The sequence below is a fragment of the Hirundo rustica genome, chromosome 25 (genome assembly GCF_015227805.2).
Source record: "Hirundo rustica isolate bHirRus1 chromosome 25, bHirRus1.pri.v3, whole genome shotgun sequence".
Lineage (NCBI taxonomy): Eukaryota > Metazoa > Chordata > Aves > Passeriformes > Hirundinidae > Hirundo > Hirundo rustica.
The window spans coordinates 6502222-6518210 of NC_053474.1; the positions used below are offsets into that span (position 1 = coordinate 6502222).

The 15989-nt window shown below is 49.8% G+C and overlaps 1 protein-coding gene across 7 annotated transcripts in view; it reads left to right on the forward strand.

Moving 5' to 3' along the window:
- The window catches only part of LOC120763098 (lethal(3)malignant brain tumor-like protein 3), a 41742-nt gene extending 36601 nt beyond the window's left edge, over positions 1-5141 (forward strand). For all 7 annotated transcript variants that reach the window (XM_040086174.2, XM_040086175.2, XM_040086176.2 and 4 more), the window contains one exon: positions 1138-5141. In XM_040086174.2, the coding sequence (XP_039942108.1) occupies positions 1138-1266 (129 nt within the window). In that variant the 3' untranslated portion in view covers positions 1267-5141. The remainder of the gene's footprint in view (positions 1-1137) is intronic.
- Positions 5142-15989: the final 10848 nt, after the last annotated feature.

Genomic DNA, 15989 nt, shown 5'->3' on the forward strand with positions numbered 1-15989 from the left:
AAATAAGCAAGTGTGAGGCAATGCGGTGAAAATGAAGCATAGGAATAAATAATATTGGACACAGAACCATTTTGAAATGTAGAACTGTTTTCCAGCTGTTTTCTGCTCCTCTTGACTCTTTTATTTAATTTAAGCAGCACAGTCCCATTTGTTTTAAGCTATTTTTAACACATTCATTGCAGCAGCGTAGACTTGAGGCAGCTTGAAAATAAGATTCAAGGACATGGTGTGGCCATCTGTGGACTGGGAGCACTGCTGTCATTCCCAGTGGAGGAATTAACTTCCCAGTTACTCCCAGTTTACTTAAGTGGCAGGTTAAGTAACTTGCTGAGGGTCTCTTGTCTGGTGAGAAGTGGGAAAAGCAAATCTCCTGCTCCCAGCTCTTTGCTTTAATTATGTGATCTCTGAGTTTACTCAATGTTTCCTCTTTCACCAGGCATTAACATCTGAAAATATTCTAGTTGGGAAGACTACAAAAATAGCAGAATTGTTATTCTGGTTGGGCTGAGTGTCCAGTGCCGTGTGCTGCACTGGTAAGCATCAAATGCGAGGAGGAGATGCTGTCAGTCTCTGTAAATGGACGTTAATGGAATAACTTAGGGAGGCACATATTGTTTGTCTGTGTCCATTAATCTTTGGCTTCATCTCTGCAGCATTTGGGGTTTATATTAATTATATCTCTGTTGTCTCTGTGGGTGTTCTTACTCGAGTGAATTTTTAACCTTTTCCAGAAACAGTGTGTCATGATTTCATTCGCTGCTACCTACAGCATCCTGGATTTTTACATTTTCACATCTAATCAAGCACATCTCCTTGTTGATGGATTAGGAGACTGTGTTTTTCCAGCCATGTTGCATCTTCACTGCAGCTCAGTCTGTATAGCATACGGGCTCGTGGAATGCTTTGGGTTAGGAAGACCCTTAAAGGTCATCTTATTCTACCTCTGCCGTGGGTGGGGCACCTGGAGCTTCTCCATTTCTAGGAAAACGCTGTGAGATGAGGTCTGTGTCCCTTGGAAAGGGGACATCATGGGGTGTAGGGGCCAGAATTAGGCAGGAATCCCAGAATGACCAGAAGTGGGGATCCTGCCTGTGTCTTGGTGGTTAATCCCTATCCTGTTGGTGTTCCAATCTCCAGCAGATAGACGGCGAGGCCTTCCTGCTCCTCAAGCAGAATGACATCGTTAAAATACTCAGCATCAAGCTGGGCCCTGCCCTGAAGATCTACAATGCCATCCTCATGTTCAAGTCTGCAGAAGACAACTGAGAAGAGGCCTTTGGCAGATCTGGGAGGAATTAACAGGGAATGGATCTTCAGCTGTGAGCATTACACAGGTGGATTGGGACTCGGATGTATTTTAAGTAGAAGTTAAAAATGGTTTGAGGTTACAAAAATCCTGCCATGGTCTGGAATATGGGGCAGCTTCACTTCCAAGAAGAGGATATTACTATATTTTGTAATTGATTTTGGTTTTGATATATCAATCTCTTTTTGAGATGGAGAAGAAACCTCCAGTTCTAAGGGGAATCCAGGGTAGCACTGGTGGAGCTGCAGGAGCAAGAAGAAAGCTTTGAGTAAAACTGGCTTTGTGTCCAGTGATAGTGCCTGAAACACTGAGTGATCACCAGTGGGATTAATGTGTTCTGTGTAATAAAAGAGAGAGGAAAAAGATGCACTTCAAAGCAACTCCCCCGTATCCTTCACTGCTGTGACTCAGGAGCTGATCTTTTCAGGAATGATGGTGAAATTCCAGTTTTTCCTACCAATCCTGGTTGTTGTGATACCCTTGGCTGCTGGGCTGCTTACACTCCAGCAGGGAGGGAGCATGGGCTTCCATCCAGGATGGCTGGCACTGCTTCTGCCAGCAAGCAAATTGTCCTCATTCCTGTCGTTCCCTGTCAGGGGGCAGGGCAGTGCAGGTGGGCTTTGGGTAGGCAAAGGTCCCATGAGGACATCTGCTGCTGGAGACAGAAGTATTTTAGCTGTAATTCTCCCATCAGTGGTTTTGTGCAGCTCCTTCTGGGCCAGGAACATCTTCTGGCAAAATGGCACAATCAGGAACACTTGGGGATTGGTGTGTGCTTGTTCTTGCCCTCTCCACTGTCAGCCAAATGCTAGGAAAAGGAGTTGGAAAGCCAGCAGTGGCCAGAGTGTGTGTGTAAACAGATTTCCTAGAATGAAATGGCTTTTCTCTTGAACCATCCAAACTGATCAATGTGCTTTGGCCTTCTCCCCTTGAGGTGGACTTTGGTGTGTTCTGCCAGAGAGCTGAAGGGCAGGGCAGCAGCTCCTGTGCCTCTGGGAGGGGGCAGGCAGAGCACACAGGGGTGTGAGACTGGAGAGGAATCAGGATTTGAACAGCAAAATGGGGGAACACTTACTTCCCAAAAGAGAGAGAGCTGCTGTATGTGGGGTGGGGAGCAGAGCCTGGGGCTGTGTTGCTGTACGTGCAGCCTGTGCTCTCCTGGGTGGGAGCACGGGTGGTTGCTGCTCCAGCAGAGCCAGTTTGAGGAGCATGTCCATGGACATCCTGGCTGGGGGTTTCCACAAGGGTCCTTCCCAGGCTGTCCTCTCCCCATGGAAGCCCTGACAGACACGGTGAGTCCCACTTGGCTCCACTCAGTGTTCCTGCTTACTGCTGGCAGCTCCAGCTCGTGCCTCTCCCTTTGGCCACGCTTCCTGATGGCTGTTTGGCTGTTCTAGAACCTCCTGAGCTCAGGCAGCCCTTGCAGGCTGAATCCTGAGTGGGAACCTTGGGAGCTCTGGGAGTGTGACCTAGTGCTGCCCGAGGCAGGTTCTGCCCTGTGCCAGGCTGTGTGGGTGTCTCAGGGTGATGTAATCCATGCACAGGCACCTGAAACGCCCTTGGCATCTCTGCCACCAGCGTGGCTTCCCAGGAGCTGTCAGGAGCAGAGCGAACACGCTGTCCATGACTGTGTGGTGACACAAGGAACACACTTGTTCCCCTTTCCTGCATCACCCACATCCTTTGTCCAACCCTCTTGCTGCTGAGAAGGCTCTTGTGACTTGTCTGAAGCAGAAGGTTCCTTAAAATTTTAAATAGAATCCGTACCACTGAAGCCATTCAGTCCTGGAATGATGTTTAGAGCAATTTTTTTTTTTTTTTTAATAGAAATTTAAGGAGTTTAAACCTTCACAGAGAAGACACAGATTTGGTAGGATATTTAATAGCTGAACCATTAAATATCAGCCAGGCAGCTGCAGGGGAGAAATTTATTGCAGTGTTAAGGACTAGACAAGGGGTAAATTTAGGTTATTAAAATACATTTTTAGTATGATAACCAGGATATTCACCAAAGAGTCACATTCCTTTATCCCGCTCTGCACATCCAGTGTCAACAGTAAGACTCGAATTGTAAGTGGCATGTTCTGTCCTCTGGCAGAACTCACCTTCTGGGCAAAACAAAATTGTTTCTTGACAACTGGAACAGAGGGTCCAGAGCTGGGCTGTTTTATTCCTGGCTCTCCGCTGACTTGTTAAATAACCCTGAGCCCTTCCTTGCCCCAGTTTCCCCCTCTGTGACACCCAGCCAGGCAGGGCAAGTGAAATTTTGTCTTTTTCTTGTTCCAAGCAAGCAGGTCCTGCCAGATTTTCTGTTTCACATCCTTCCTTTGGGAGCCTAAGTTGGGGGACAGCAGATTGCCTGCAGCAATAAACCAAAATATAATATTAATTCCATTTCTTTCACTATATATAGATGAAGGATGAAAAGAATTGGTTAAACAAGCAATGAGATTCTAGTCAGTGAAATTATTCAAACAGGAGAGAAATCTTTAATCCTTGGGGCTTCCAAGCTAGCTGGATCAAAGAGGAGAATGTGTACTTGGAGGTTGTTCAGTGACAGCCAGCACAGTACTTTCAGCATGGGGGAAGGAGGAACCTCTTAGGGATGGAAGAAGGAAGAATGTGCTTCTTGTGCCTTTTTTTGTAATCTGATAATTGTCTTTGCAGAGCAAGCAAGAATGTGCACACATCTATTACCCAGTCCTTTCCCAAATATAGCTGTATTCCAGTAAAATCCAGCACTTCACAGGACAAAAAGACTTCCATTGTCTTCACTGGACACATTTAAAACTCCCTGATATTTACAAGATAGGAAAAAACGAAACCAGCTCATCTTTTAGCCCCATAACTTAGGAGTTCATTAGTTGCTGATGCCATTCCACTTGTGTCAGGGAGTGCTGCTTTCCACTGTTTCTCCATGAGTTGTTCCTGCTTCCTGTCCAAACTCTGCTCCTCCTGCTCCCAGTCCTGCTCCAGGCCTGTGCCACAGCCAGGGCTCTGCAGAGGCCTTTGGTCATCTGATGCCTTATGTAATTTGAAATGTGCACTTTGAAGCAAAAATCCAAAAGTTGTGGCTCTGTGGGAAGCTGGTTAATGCCAGCTGGGATTGGGAGGATTTCGAGTCTCCTGGATTTCAGCAGGAACCAGTTGTTGGCCCAGCTGAACCCAGGAGTCTCTTAGCAGTACAGATCTATTCCTTGGAAGCAACTCGGAGCTGTGACAAGTTCCCGTGGGCCAGCAGTGCAGTTGGGAATTTCCAGTTCCCAAAATCATATTCCTGGCTGTGTTTTTGTTCCCTTAACACTGTTTTTGAAATTCAAAGCAATCAATTTTTTTTTCTCCTTTTTTTCTCCTCGGCTGGGAGTCCTGTTAAATTTTTTTCTGTGCCATCACCAACAATCATCCTCGTAATCCAGTAGCAACAAATTTCAGCTCTGGGTAATGAATCACATTAAAATTGGACAGGAGCGTTTGGCGTCGCCGACAGCAGAACTCTGCAGCCGAAGGAAAAGCCCAGCACTCGGCCCAGGGATTAGCCAGTTCAGCTGTACAAGATTTCCTGCCTTGCTACTTTTATGCCCTGCTTAGGGATTTATACCACAGAGATCTTAAAAGTTTTTGACATCTCTCCCATCATGTGATGAGCCAGCTTATTTTGGAGATCCCTGTTACTTGTACTGGAAGCACATGCAGGGGAATGGAGCAGGGGCTCAGCTCAGCCTCAGAAATGTCTGCCTGTTTTAAACCAAATACTTGACCTTCTTGACACTAGCCATGACCTTGCACTCCACCAATGCTTTCCTCTGGAAATGTGAATAAAATTAATATAAGTTCACACCTGGCTTGTTTGTTCTGTGTGTGGGGCTGACCTCAGCAGTGCTCAGGGAGACACAGGGCTGGCTGCCCTGAGGGCTGGCGCTGGGAGGACTTGGTCATCACATTGTTGTCCTTCCCCTAAACTTAAACCTGGCCGTCACAACACAAGGCAGCATCTTCGTTTTTATCTCCTTTGTCTGTATCTCTTATCTCTGTTCTTGAGCACTCCTTGATGTGTTCCCAAGACAGCTGCAGCTGCACCTGATCCCCAATTCATCACTCTCCTCTGCTGCTGCCAGGTTTTAATCATAGAATCCTGGGTTGATTTGGGATGGAAGGGACCTTAAGACCATCCAGAGATGGAGTAGCTACAGCTGTTCGGGGCAGTCTGTGCCAGGGCCTCCCCATCCTCACAGGGAACAATTTCTTCCCAATATCCCATCTGTCCCTGCCCTCTGAAGCCGTTCCCTGTGTCCTGTCTCTCCAATCCCTTGTCCAAAGTCCCTCTCTGGCTCTCCCAGAGACCCTGTAGGCACTGGAAGGTTCATGGTTTTCTCTTGAATTCCTTATAATCCCTCATGGTTTCCTATCACAAAAAATCCCAGAACTCTTCATCTTCTTCAAGTAGCTCCCAAAGTTGGGTTTTTAACTAAGACTAGCAACAACTTGTTCTCAGTATGAATCCATGATAGAACTCCGTGTTTTGGGATCTGATTTCCCTTTCCTTAATGCCCCCCTGAGCTTCTTTACTGTGTGCCCATAACCATAATAATTACCTTACCTGTTTCCTCTCTAATCATAATTAGCTGATAAATTGCAGACCATTCTCTAGTGTGCCCCAAAGTGAGGCATTGGACTTTTCCTCCTGCTCAGGGCTGTCTGGAGCTGCACCTGCAGCAGGTCACCCGTCCAAGGGCACAGGGCCAGGGCCACATTGGCAGCTGAGGTTTGCAAACCTTCTGAAACTAAAAATATTGGGGAGTTGGCCCCCAGCCATGATTTCCAAACGATCCCATCTTTGGGGTAAACATTCGCTCTCATTGGTTTTTCCCTTCCAGCGTTTTTGCTTCTATTTAAACCGCGGCATGTTTGCTTTTGTTAGTGTGATCGGATTCCCGGTCTGGGGAGCTGGGCTGCTCGGAGCAGGCTCAGGAACATCAAATGCTGCTCTGTACTCTTGTTAGTTCCCTTGGGGCTGTGCTGGCTTGTGTGGCTGTGTCCTTGCACTTTGGAGATCTGAGTTTCTCCACAGCAGCAATTTTCTTTTCCCCCACGATTTTGATGGAGAAGTTTGAGCAGAGCAAGGAGCATCAATCACCCAAATGGCTGATTGCATTTGCAGATTATTCAGGCAAACATGGAATTTTTTTGTCCCAAGTCATATTTCTCCTTGGACAGGGAAAACCTGTGCTTGATCTTTTTGCCTTCTCAACTTATTCTTTCAGCCCTGACCATGTTCTTGTCCCTTGTGCCAAGATGCATCACACAATGCTCAGGGGGGTTTGCAAATCCACTGGAGGGACTGCAGGGGTCTCTCATTTTATCAGGGAACCTGCTATGGGTGTACAAGGAGCGGGGTACAGACCCCAACTATCATTTTCTCACACTGGCTGGATCCTGCACCACCTTGGATTCCAGAATCCTCATCTGACAACCTCAAATTCTCAAATCCTACAACTTTCTCAGAAGCAGGAACTGTAAAGACAAAACCACTGCACTCCCCTGACAGCCCAGCTCAGTGGGAAGAAGGGTGTGGGGATGGATGGAGAGGGAATCTACCATCTCCATCCTTCACTCTACAGCTGACGGGCAAATTCCAGCTTCAGGAGGAAAAGAGAGTGGTGGCATTAGAGAAAAATGGAGTGTTGGAGGGTTAAAGAGAGTTGCTGTGCTCTGCCCAGCCAGCTGCAGAAGTGCCAGACCTTTCCCCAATAACACTCCACTATTTATTGACTTTGCCTGTCACTTCCCCTAATATTTTCTTCTTGCCACCACGTACGGCCTCAGCTTATTAATTGCCCCATGACACTTTCTCCTCTCTACATCCTTCACCATCCAGACACTTCTAATATAAGCAAGATATTTTTTGGAGTCGGATACATTTGCTGCTGGAACTTGTCCAGCTGCTCCTTCAAGAAATGTGCTGAAGGCCTTTGCAGAAGGTATCAGTGCCAGAGCCCCCAGAGGTGCTGGCTTTCCCCCTTCCCACCCACTCCCATCCTGGACCTGGCATTGGTGCCTTCAGCCGTGTGCTTTTGTCCTCAAAAGAAGGGTTATGGCTTCACCATCATGTAACCTGGTGCCCTCACATGCCATCAGCAGTGGGTCCCTCTGGGCCATAGAGCCTCTGGCAGTAATGCTGGTTGAAGCTTTTAAAACCAGAGCATTGTCCAGGTCCCTTTCAGCACTTGAGTAGACTCAAATTCCCTGGGTGTTCAGAAATGCTCCCAAAATGTTCCAAACAGAGGTGGTTTCTGTGGGTCGGGGTTGCCCAAAGGCCTCTGCTTTGTGCACCCTCCTAAAACTCGAGGGGTTTTCTGCTGCAGGCTCAGGTGCCCGGAGCCCATGGCTGCAGGGTTTGTTATCCCGGGCAGAACCGGAGCAGAGGAGGCTGTGCTTTGTCTCTGCTGCTCAAAGTGGGACCACACAACTATTCAATGAGCCTCCAGATGGTTTTCACACTGTGTTGAACTCGTCACTCTCATGGGTAGAATTGAAATAGGCCAGAGAAGAGGCTCAGATAAATATTTCCCCATTCCCAAGCATGTCTGTGCTGCTTGTTGATGGCTGGGGAAGGTCTTGCTCTTCCTTTCACAAGAAACACAACAGTTGAAACATTGATTTTTGTTTTCTTCCCCACAAAGAGGTATTTTCCTCCTCCTTGCACTTTGCCAGCACACCACATGCTGAAAGAATTAACTAGATTAAGTCCTCAGAGCTCAGTAACACCTTCTCCCTTTTTCTCCTTGTTTGGGTTTTTTTTTTTCCCCTCTATCTGGCTGTGCCTGTGGGATTTCCCTGCCCTGTGTTGCTCCTTCCCCAGCAATCAATTCTTCATGCAATCAGTTAATTTTGCCACTATCCCCCCATCAATCCCCTTCCTTCTCACAAATGCTGCACACATGTGAGCCCAGGGGCATCCCCTTCTCTTTACAACATCCCTCCTTCCCAACCCCCCAGATGCCCCAACCCTGTGTCTCTCCTGGTGCTGGCAGGTTGAGCACCGGAAGATGGAGTGTCTGGCAGTAAAGGCACACCCACGGATTTCCCTCCAGCTCCTCCAAATCCTGTCACAGAACAGCAGGAAGAGGCTCTTGGGCGGCAGCAGCACAACTCCAGCAGCATCCCACCAAGCCGGGCTGCAGACCCTTCCCATGGCAGAGAGCCCAGGGTAAGCCAGAGCCAGCAGCACGGGAGGCACCCAGCCCGGCTGGAGGCATGGGATTCTCCTGGGATCCCCGTGTCCCCGTGGTGCTCCCCAGCTGCAGATCAGGCTGGGCTGGAGGCAGAAAGGAGCCTCGGAGCTGTGGCTGCGCCGCTCATCTTGTTACAGCAACAAGTCTCCAGCGAAGGCAGCTCTGGGAATGCTTTCACAAGGGATGGGAGGCCCCTTTCCCACCCTCCATAAATCAGCCAGCAGGGTTTCTGTATCTTCCTTGCTGCTTTCTCTGTTTCCCGGGATTTTGCAAAACTCCGGGCTGAGCGACCTATTGGAAGGAAACTGCCCTAAACAACCCCTGAAAGAAGCAGTTGATAAAGGAACCATTTACATTTCAAATAAATAGAGCATTTTTGGCTTTGGATCAAAACCAAGTTGTGTTCAGTGTTACCAGTTTCAGTGAGTCATTTCTTTTTATACCCAGGCAGTTTCTCTTATAAAATGTGCATGAGGACTTGCAGTAAGCAGGGCAGGAAGCAGACTGTGGGTTTTTTTACTACTGCAGAAGGTTTCCCCAGGACAGAGCCACCAAAGCTTTTCCTTGCCTTGAAGCTGGTGCTTGTTTATGTCTGTTTACAAGCAAATTCCATTGAGAGCCAAGACTAATGCTGTGGATGGCTCTACTTTATGTTAGCATTGTATTTCCAGCTACATGTTGCAAGTAACCCTGTATCCACTACAAATGGAAAACCTTTATAAACTTGAATTGGAGCTTCTGATCATGGAGCCAAGGAACTTTCTTTCAGGCAGTATAAAAATACAGGGGCAAACTGCAAAGTAAAGGACTGGACATGAGCACAGACAAAATAGCCTCTGTCCACTTGGAACCACTAAGAGCTTGTGGTGATAACCAGGAGGAGAATAATATGTTAAAGTCCCCCAAAATCAATATCCAGCCTAGCTGGAGACTTTCCATGGCTCAACCATGAGCTTTGGCTCTCACCCACACTTGAGAGGTGCTTAAGTAGCACCAAAGACATCAGGAGTTCACAGTCCTGGTGGGGTGATGGAGCTCCTGGTCAGTGCTGCAGGCCAGGTCCTCCTCAGGAGCATTCTGTCACCCACGTGAGATGGATGAGGATCTTCCTCCATGAGCTTTGCCAGTGGGAAGAGAGGCCAACATGGGTTTAAGTCCTTCAGATTGTTGGAAAGCAGGTAATTCATCTTGGAAGAGGGGTATAATGTATTAAAGTGAATTCTCCAACTGCTGTTTGATCTTAAATCCTAGAAAGCATCCAAAAGAGGCCACAAGGATTCTGAAGGGTCTGGAGGGGCCATAGGGGGGTGGCTGGGGGCTCTTGGAGTGTCCAGCTGGAGCAGAGCATGCTGAGGGCAGAGCTCAGGGATCTGCAGCTCCTCCCGAGGGGCAGCTCCCAGCTCTGCTCTGGGACAGGGACAGCACCAGGGCACGGCCGGAGCTGGGCCAGGGCAGGCTCAGGCTGCAGAGCAGGGAAAGGTTCTTCCCCCAGAGGGTGCTGGCACTGCCCAGGCTCCCCAGGGAATGGGCACGGCCCCGAGGCTGCCAGAGCTCCAGGAGCCTTGGGACAGCGCTCCAGGGATGCACAGGGGGATTGGTGGGGTCTGGGCAGGGACAGGGTTGGACTTGATGATCCCAGTGGGTCCTTTCCAGCTCAGGACATTCTGATTCCATGACCTCCCAGGGTGCTCAGCCAGAGCAGTAGCATCTGCATCCCTTTAAGAAGACGTGTCTGGTCAAGATCATGCACCACAACCCCTGAAACAAGATTTAAAATAGGTGACCTCCCCTTCAAAGAGTCAGCTTTGTTTAGCAGTAAAATTGATTAATTGCTGGAAGGGATAAAGAAAACAAAGTCTCCTGTTGATCCCATGGGATGAGGCTCGCTCTGTCAGAGATGTCCTGGGAATACCGGCTGCTTTCACCTTCCCTTGCCCTGCTCCTGCTGCCCTTTGCTTTGGACCCTGAGGGCCCACCCCAGTGCCTGGTGTAAGAGAGGAGCATCACCCAGACGGGGGCAGGGACTGCCACAAGGAGTGTCACTGCTCAGCACGAGGGCAGATGAGGACAGGAGCTCCAGCCTGCTTTGGCTCTCATGCCTCCTCCCCGGCACGCGAAGGAGAGCTGGGAATGAGACAGGGCAAGTTTGATGGGATCTGCTGTGGTCTGGAGACACGCTGGGCACTGTCAAAAGTCTGATTCATTTCAAGTGGTACCAGCCCTCAAAAAGCTGAACATCTTGTCTGAGGTACCAGCGCTGGACACGGGAGGAATCATCCTCTGATGAAATGAAGGAATCCCCTTCTCCTTACACGGCTCTTTTGGGATTAGATGTGTGGAAATGCTGACTTTCTCCCTTAACCCTCAGAAGAGCCCAGGGACGGCTGATTTCCAGCTGGCTGAGGTCAGGCATGGTGAATTCCCTCAGCCAAGATGTATGCAATGCTTTCCATAGTATTTATGATGTGTTTTATTATAACACAGCAGAATTTTTCTCCTCTCTCCTCTCTCCTCTTTTCTCATGCCTGCCTGCCCAGGCTCTGAGCATGATTAACCTAAATAAAGCTCCTTGCAATATTCAGCAAATGCTAGATAACTTTAGGAAAGCATCAGCTGGGAAGCATCCCCAGCTGAAGGGGTGCAGAGGTGAGGCGTGGTGGGGCTCTGTCCTCACAGGACAAGAGGGTCCCTTAATTCACTGCTGCTCAGGCAGCTCAGTTAAATCCATAGAGGGCAAAAATCAGTAGTTGTATGTGAGATCACGAAATAGTCCCAAAAGAGCGAAAAAACCCACACCTTGATATTCCTACAGGAGCTCAGCTTCATCAGGGCTCATAAAATCACCACTTGAGCTGTGGCAGAGTGTTAATTATTTTCTTGCCTATTACAGCCATGTGTGTAATTGCTCCAGTCGCCGTTAACAGGGTTAGCAAAGTGCTCTCCCAAATGGCACCTCCTTTTTTTCCCTGGATTTCATCTAGACACAGTCACTTGGAGACTGTATGCGTCTTCTACTTAACATAGTGTCAAAACTGATTGCTCTTCAGATGATCCTTTCCCCCTAGGCCACTGATGCCAAAAGAGTTTGCACTGTTGCCTTGGGAAAACTCCAGGATTTGTGAGCTGATTTGCTTCCCTTTCCTCCAGAAAATCACCCCAAATTTCATATCATCTCCAGGAAGATTAAGCAGCATTCTGACAGCTGAGCTCCCTCTTGGTTCAGGATTCCCAGGAATTGCTTCCCTCTGGGTGAGATCCAAGGCCAGGAATGTTCTTCAGCTGCTGTTTAATTAGTTTCTAAGTTCTTCTAGTGCCAGTGTAGATCTATATAAATTAAGTAAAATAATCTCTATAAGCAGTTTTATAAGGAATATAGCTTTAGAAGGCCCCGTGGCACAGATTCCCCCCCCCCCCCCTCTCTTTGGAGGACATCTCCTCCTCTCCCTGTTTCTTCCCCTTTTTTACCCTGTTTTTAGCTCTAACTCCTTTCTTCTTGCTCTGCCTGAGTCAGGATCTCCAGCCAAACACCACATGGCAAGAGGGCTAGCAATAGATGGGGTGGGTGGCTTGGGCCCTTTTGGGTGGCTCAGACCCCTCATGGGTGACTGGGACCCTGGTGGGTGGCTCAGACCTCTCCTGGATGGCTCTGCCACCACCCATCTGTGCTGAGTTCCACCATGAGCCTCTGTGGAAAGGAAAAATGCTGCTTTTGTTTCCTCTGTAGCCCCCAGAGAGGCTCTAATGCCTGAGCTTGACTACTTGACAGTCTTTAGCTGATAATCACACCCAAAAGTGCCTGCAGATATAACCAGTGGTAAATGCACAGATCTAAACACGCCAGAGAAGGGCAGAGGTGCCATTTAGCAGCTCTAGAAAAGGATTAGCCTTCTTCAGACTATCGGTCCTTGGGGAATGATAACGCATGCAATATTCAGTGGGACATGGAAAGCAGCACAGGAGGAGCCAGAAATACCTCCAGGAAAAATCTCACTGATGGAGATGATGAAGCTGAATGGGATCAGAGGGCTGGAAAGCTTCGGCCAGAGCCAGACCACTGACTCCCTCCAGCTCGTGCTTAGAGTGGGAGAAACCCACAGCCTTTCCCCACCACATGATAGTGTTTTGCACATCAGGAGGGTTCCCAAACTGTGGAATCTCTGTGGGGAGCAGGAGAGGATGCAGGGGAGTGGGCACATGTGGCAGCTTGTGCATGTTGCCCCTTCTGCTCTCTAGAGGAGCTCAGCACAGCCCTAATCTCATTACAGCATTTTCCATAATGCTACAACATGGACATAATTATTACAGGATTTTCCATTACCCAGTCTGTAATTGAAAACTTACTGGGAGAAACAGTGTCATGTTCCCTAAATGAAAGTTATCCCTTTTGCTCCTGAAAAAAACCCCAGTTTCTTGTTACTTCCACTCATTCCCTCATGGGTCCCTTTGCTGGTGCCTCCTCCCTTGCTCAGTCTTTAGGTGGCCATAAAATGTCTCCATTTCTGCACTCAGTCCCCTCCAGAGGCATTATGAAGAGCATTTTTCATGGTTGTTGCTGCCTTGGCAGCGGGGCCCAGTTGGCTGTGACCGTCCTGGGGCTGGCGCCGGGCTGCGGCGACTCACCGCAGCTGTTTTTGCAGTGTGGATTGGGAGGCCGCAGGAGCCTTGGTGCTTCCGAGGCAGAACTTCTGAGCACAACATGGTAACTGGTGTGATTTCCCCTCCTGAATTCCACCCAGCACCCAGCTCCCTCTGCTCTGCTCCGTGCCCTCAGCGAATCCTTTCCAGCGGCCTTTTGGAGAGGAGGGGTGAAAACTCACCCCATGCCAAGGAACTCCAGCCGAGGGCTTTGAAGCTTGCTGAGGTTCAGGGGCGAGGAGCGGTCTTTCTCTGGAAAGGGCTGGGCTGTTTAATTGCAAACAGCATTACTGGCTTTGCTCGTAAATGCCTGCGTGCTCAGCCACCCCTCCAAAGCTGTCCCGAGCGAGCAGGAGCTCACAGCGCCTGCTCCCAGGGTCTGGAGCGGCAGCTTTTGGATGTTTCTCCCCAGTAGCCAGAGCACACGATGGGGCAGGGAAAGGCTGAGGGTCTGGAGCGGCAGCTTTTGGATGTTTCTCCCCAGTAGCCAGAGCACACGATGGGGCAGGGAAAGGCTGAGGGTCTGGAGCGGCAGCTTTTGGATGTTTCTCCCCAGTAGCCAGAGCACACGATGGGGCAGGGAAAGGCTGAGCCATCCTGTGCCCGTGCCGGGCTCCTCTGGGCGGGCTGGGCGCAAAGCTGCGGGGAGGCGCGATGGCTTCACTCGGCCGGAACGTGGGGTTGATGAAGCACCAGGAGGGGTTGGGGGCTTTGGGGGGAGCTGCGTGTGTCTCTGTGTGTGTGTGTGTCTGTGTGTGTCTCTGTGTCTCTGTCTGTCTCTGTGTGTGTGTAAGTGTGTGTGTGTGTGTCTGTGTGTCTGTGTGTGTGTGTCTGTGTGTGTCTCTGTGTGTGTGTCTGTCTGTCTGTGTGCCTGTGTCTGTGTGTCTGTGTGTGTCTGTGTGTCTGTGTGTGTCTGTGTCTGTCTGTCTGTGTCTCTGTGTGTCTGTCTGTGTGTGTGTGTGTGTCTCTGTGTGTGTGTGTGTCTGTGTGTGTGTGTGTCTGTGTCTGTCTGTGTGTGTGTGTGTCTGTGTGTGTGTGTGTGTGTCTGTGTATGTGTGTCTGTGTGTGTGTCTGTCTGTGTGTGTCTGTGTGTCTGTGTGTGTCTGTGTGTGTGTGTCTGTCTGTGTGTGTCTGTGTGTCTGTCTGTCTGTGTGTCTGTGTGTCTGTGTGCCTCTGTGTGTGTGTGTCTGTGTGTCTCTGTGTGTCTGTGTCTCTGTGTATCTGTCTCTGTGTGTGTGTGTGTCTGTGTGTCTGTGTGTCTGTGTGTGTGTCTGTGTCTCTGTGTGTCTGTGTGTCTGTGTGTGTGTTTGTCTGTCTGTGTGTGTGTGTGTGTCTGTGTGTCTCTGTCTGTCTGTGTGTGTGTGTCTGTGTGCCTGTGTCTCTGTGTGTCTGTGTGTGTCTGTGTGTCTGTGTGTCTGTCTGTCTGTGTGTGTCTGTGTGTCTGTGTGTGTCTGTGTGTGTGTCTGTCTGTGTGTGTGTCTGTGTGTCTGTGTGTGTGTGTGTGTCTGTGTGTGTCTCTGTTTGTCTGTGTGTCTGTGTGTGTCTGTGTGTGTGTGTCTGTGTGTGTCTGTCTGTCTGTGTGTGTGTGTCTGTGTGCCTGTGTCTCTGCGTGTCTGTGTGTAATAGCTGCCATATGGAGCACGGTGCAGCGCGGAGGATGCTCGGGCGGGCACAGACTAGTTCTCACGATCAGTTTGAGCTGCAGAATGTTCTTTGGGAGCCCCTTTTCCCTGCAGAGCGGCCGTCCGGGGGATGTTCACATGCTGGGTGTGCTGCCAGTGTCAGGAAATGAAACCTTCTGATGCCACTGGTGTTTTGCCCCATTCCCAGTGCCAGGGTGGCACTGGAGACACCAGGATGTCTCTGTTGCATCTTGTGGGGTATTTGCAGCACAACTCTGATGAGGAATGGCTGAGGGAGCTGGAAAGGGGTTGGAGAATTCCTGAGGGAGCTGGGAAGGGGCTCAGCCTGGAGAAAAGGAGGCTCAGGGGGCCCCTGTGGCTCTGCACAACTCCTGACAGGAGGGGACAGCCGGGGGGGTCGGGCTGTGCTCCCAGGGAACAGGGACAGGAGGAGAGGGAACGGCCTCAGCCTGGGCCAGGGGAGGCTCAGGGTGGATATTAGGAAATATTTCTTCATGGAAAGGGTGATCCAGCCCTGGCACAGGCTGCCTATCTAAGAGATACATCTTAAGAGTGCAGATGTGTCACTTGGGGACACGGTCAGTGGTGGCCTTGGCAGTGCTGGGGAATGGTTGGACTTTATAATCTCAGAGGGTTTTTCTGCCCTGTGATTCCCCTGATTTTAGCCACCTCTCCAGATCACAGAATCCCAGAATGATTTGTCTTGGAAGAGACCATAAAGCCCATCCTATTCCACCCTTGTGCTATGGGCAGGGAGCTTCCACTAGTCCAAGCCTCATTCAACCTGGCCTTGAACCCTTCCAGGGATGGGGCAGCCACAACTTCTCTGGCCAGTCTGTGCCAGGGTTTCACAACCCTCAGAGGGAAGGATTCCTTCCCAATGTTCCACCTATCCCTGCCCTCTGGCAGAGGGAAGTCTTTCTCCATTGTCTCGTGCCTCCAGGCTCTTGTCCAAAGTCCCTCTTTGGCTCTCCTGGAGCCCCTTCAGGCCCTGGAAGGGGCTCTCATATCTCCCTGTACCCTTCCCTTCTCCAGGCTGGACACCCTCAGCTCTCCCAGCCTGGCTGGGGATCCTGCCCAGCATCACGGGGAGATCCCACCTCCACATCTTGCCCTGTTTCCAAAGCCTCTGCACACCCACACAAGGAAAGACCTCACAGCGTCAGCTCCAGA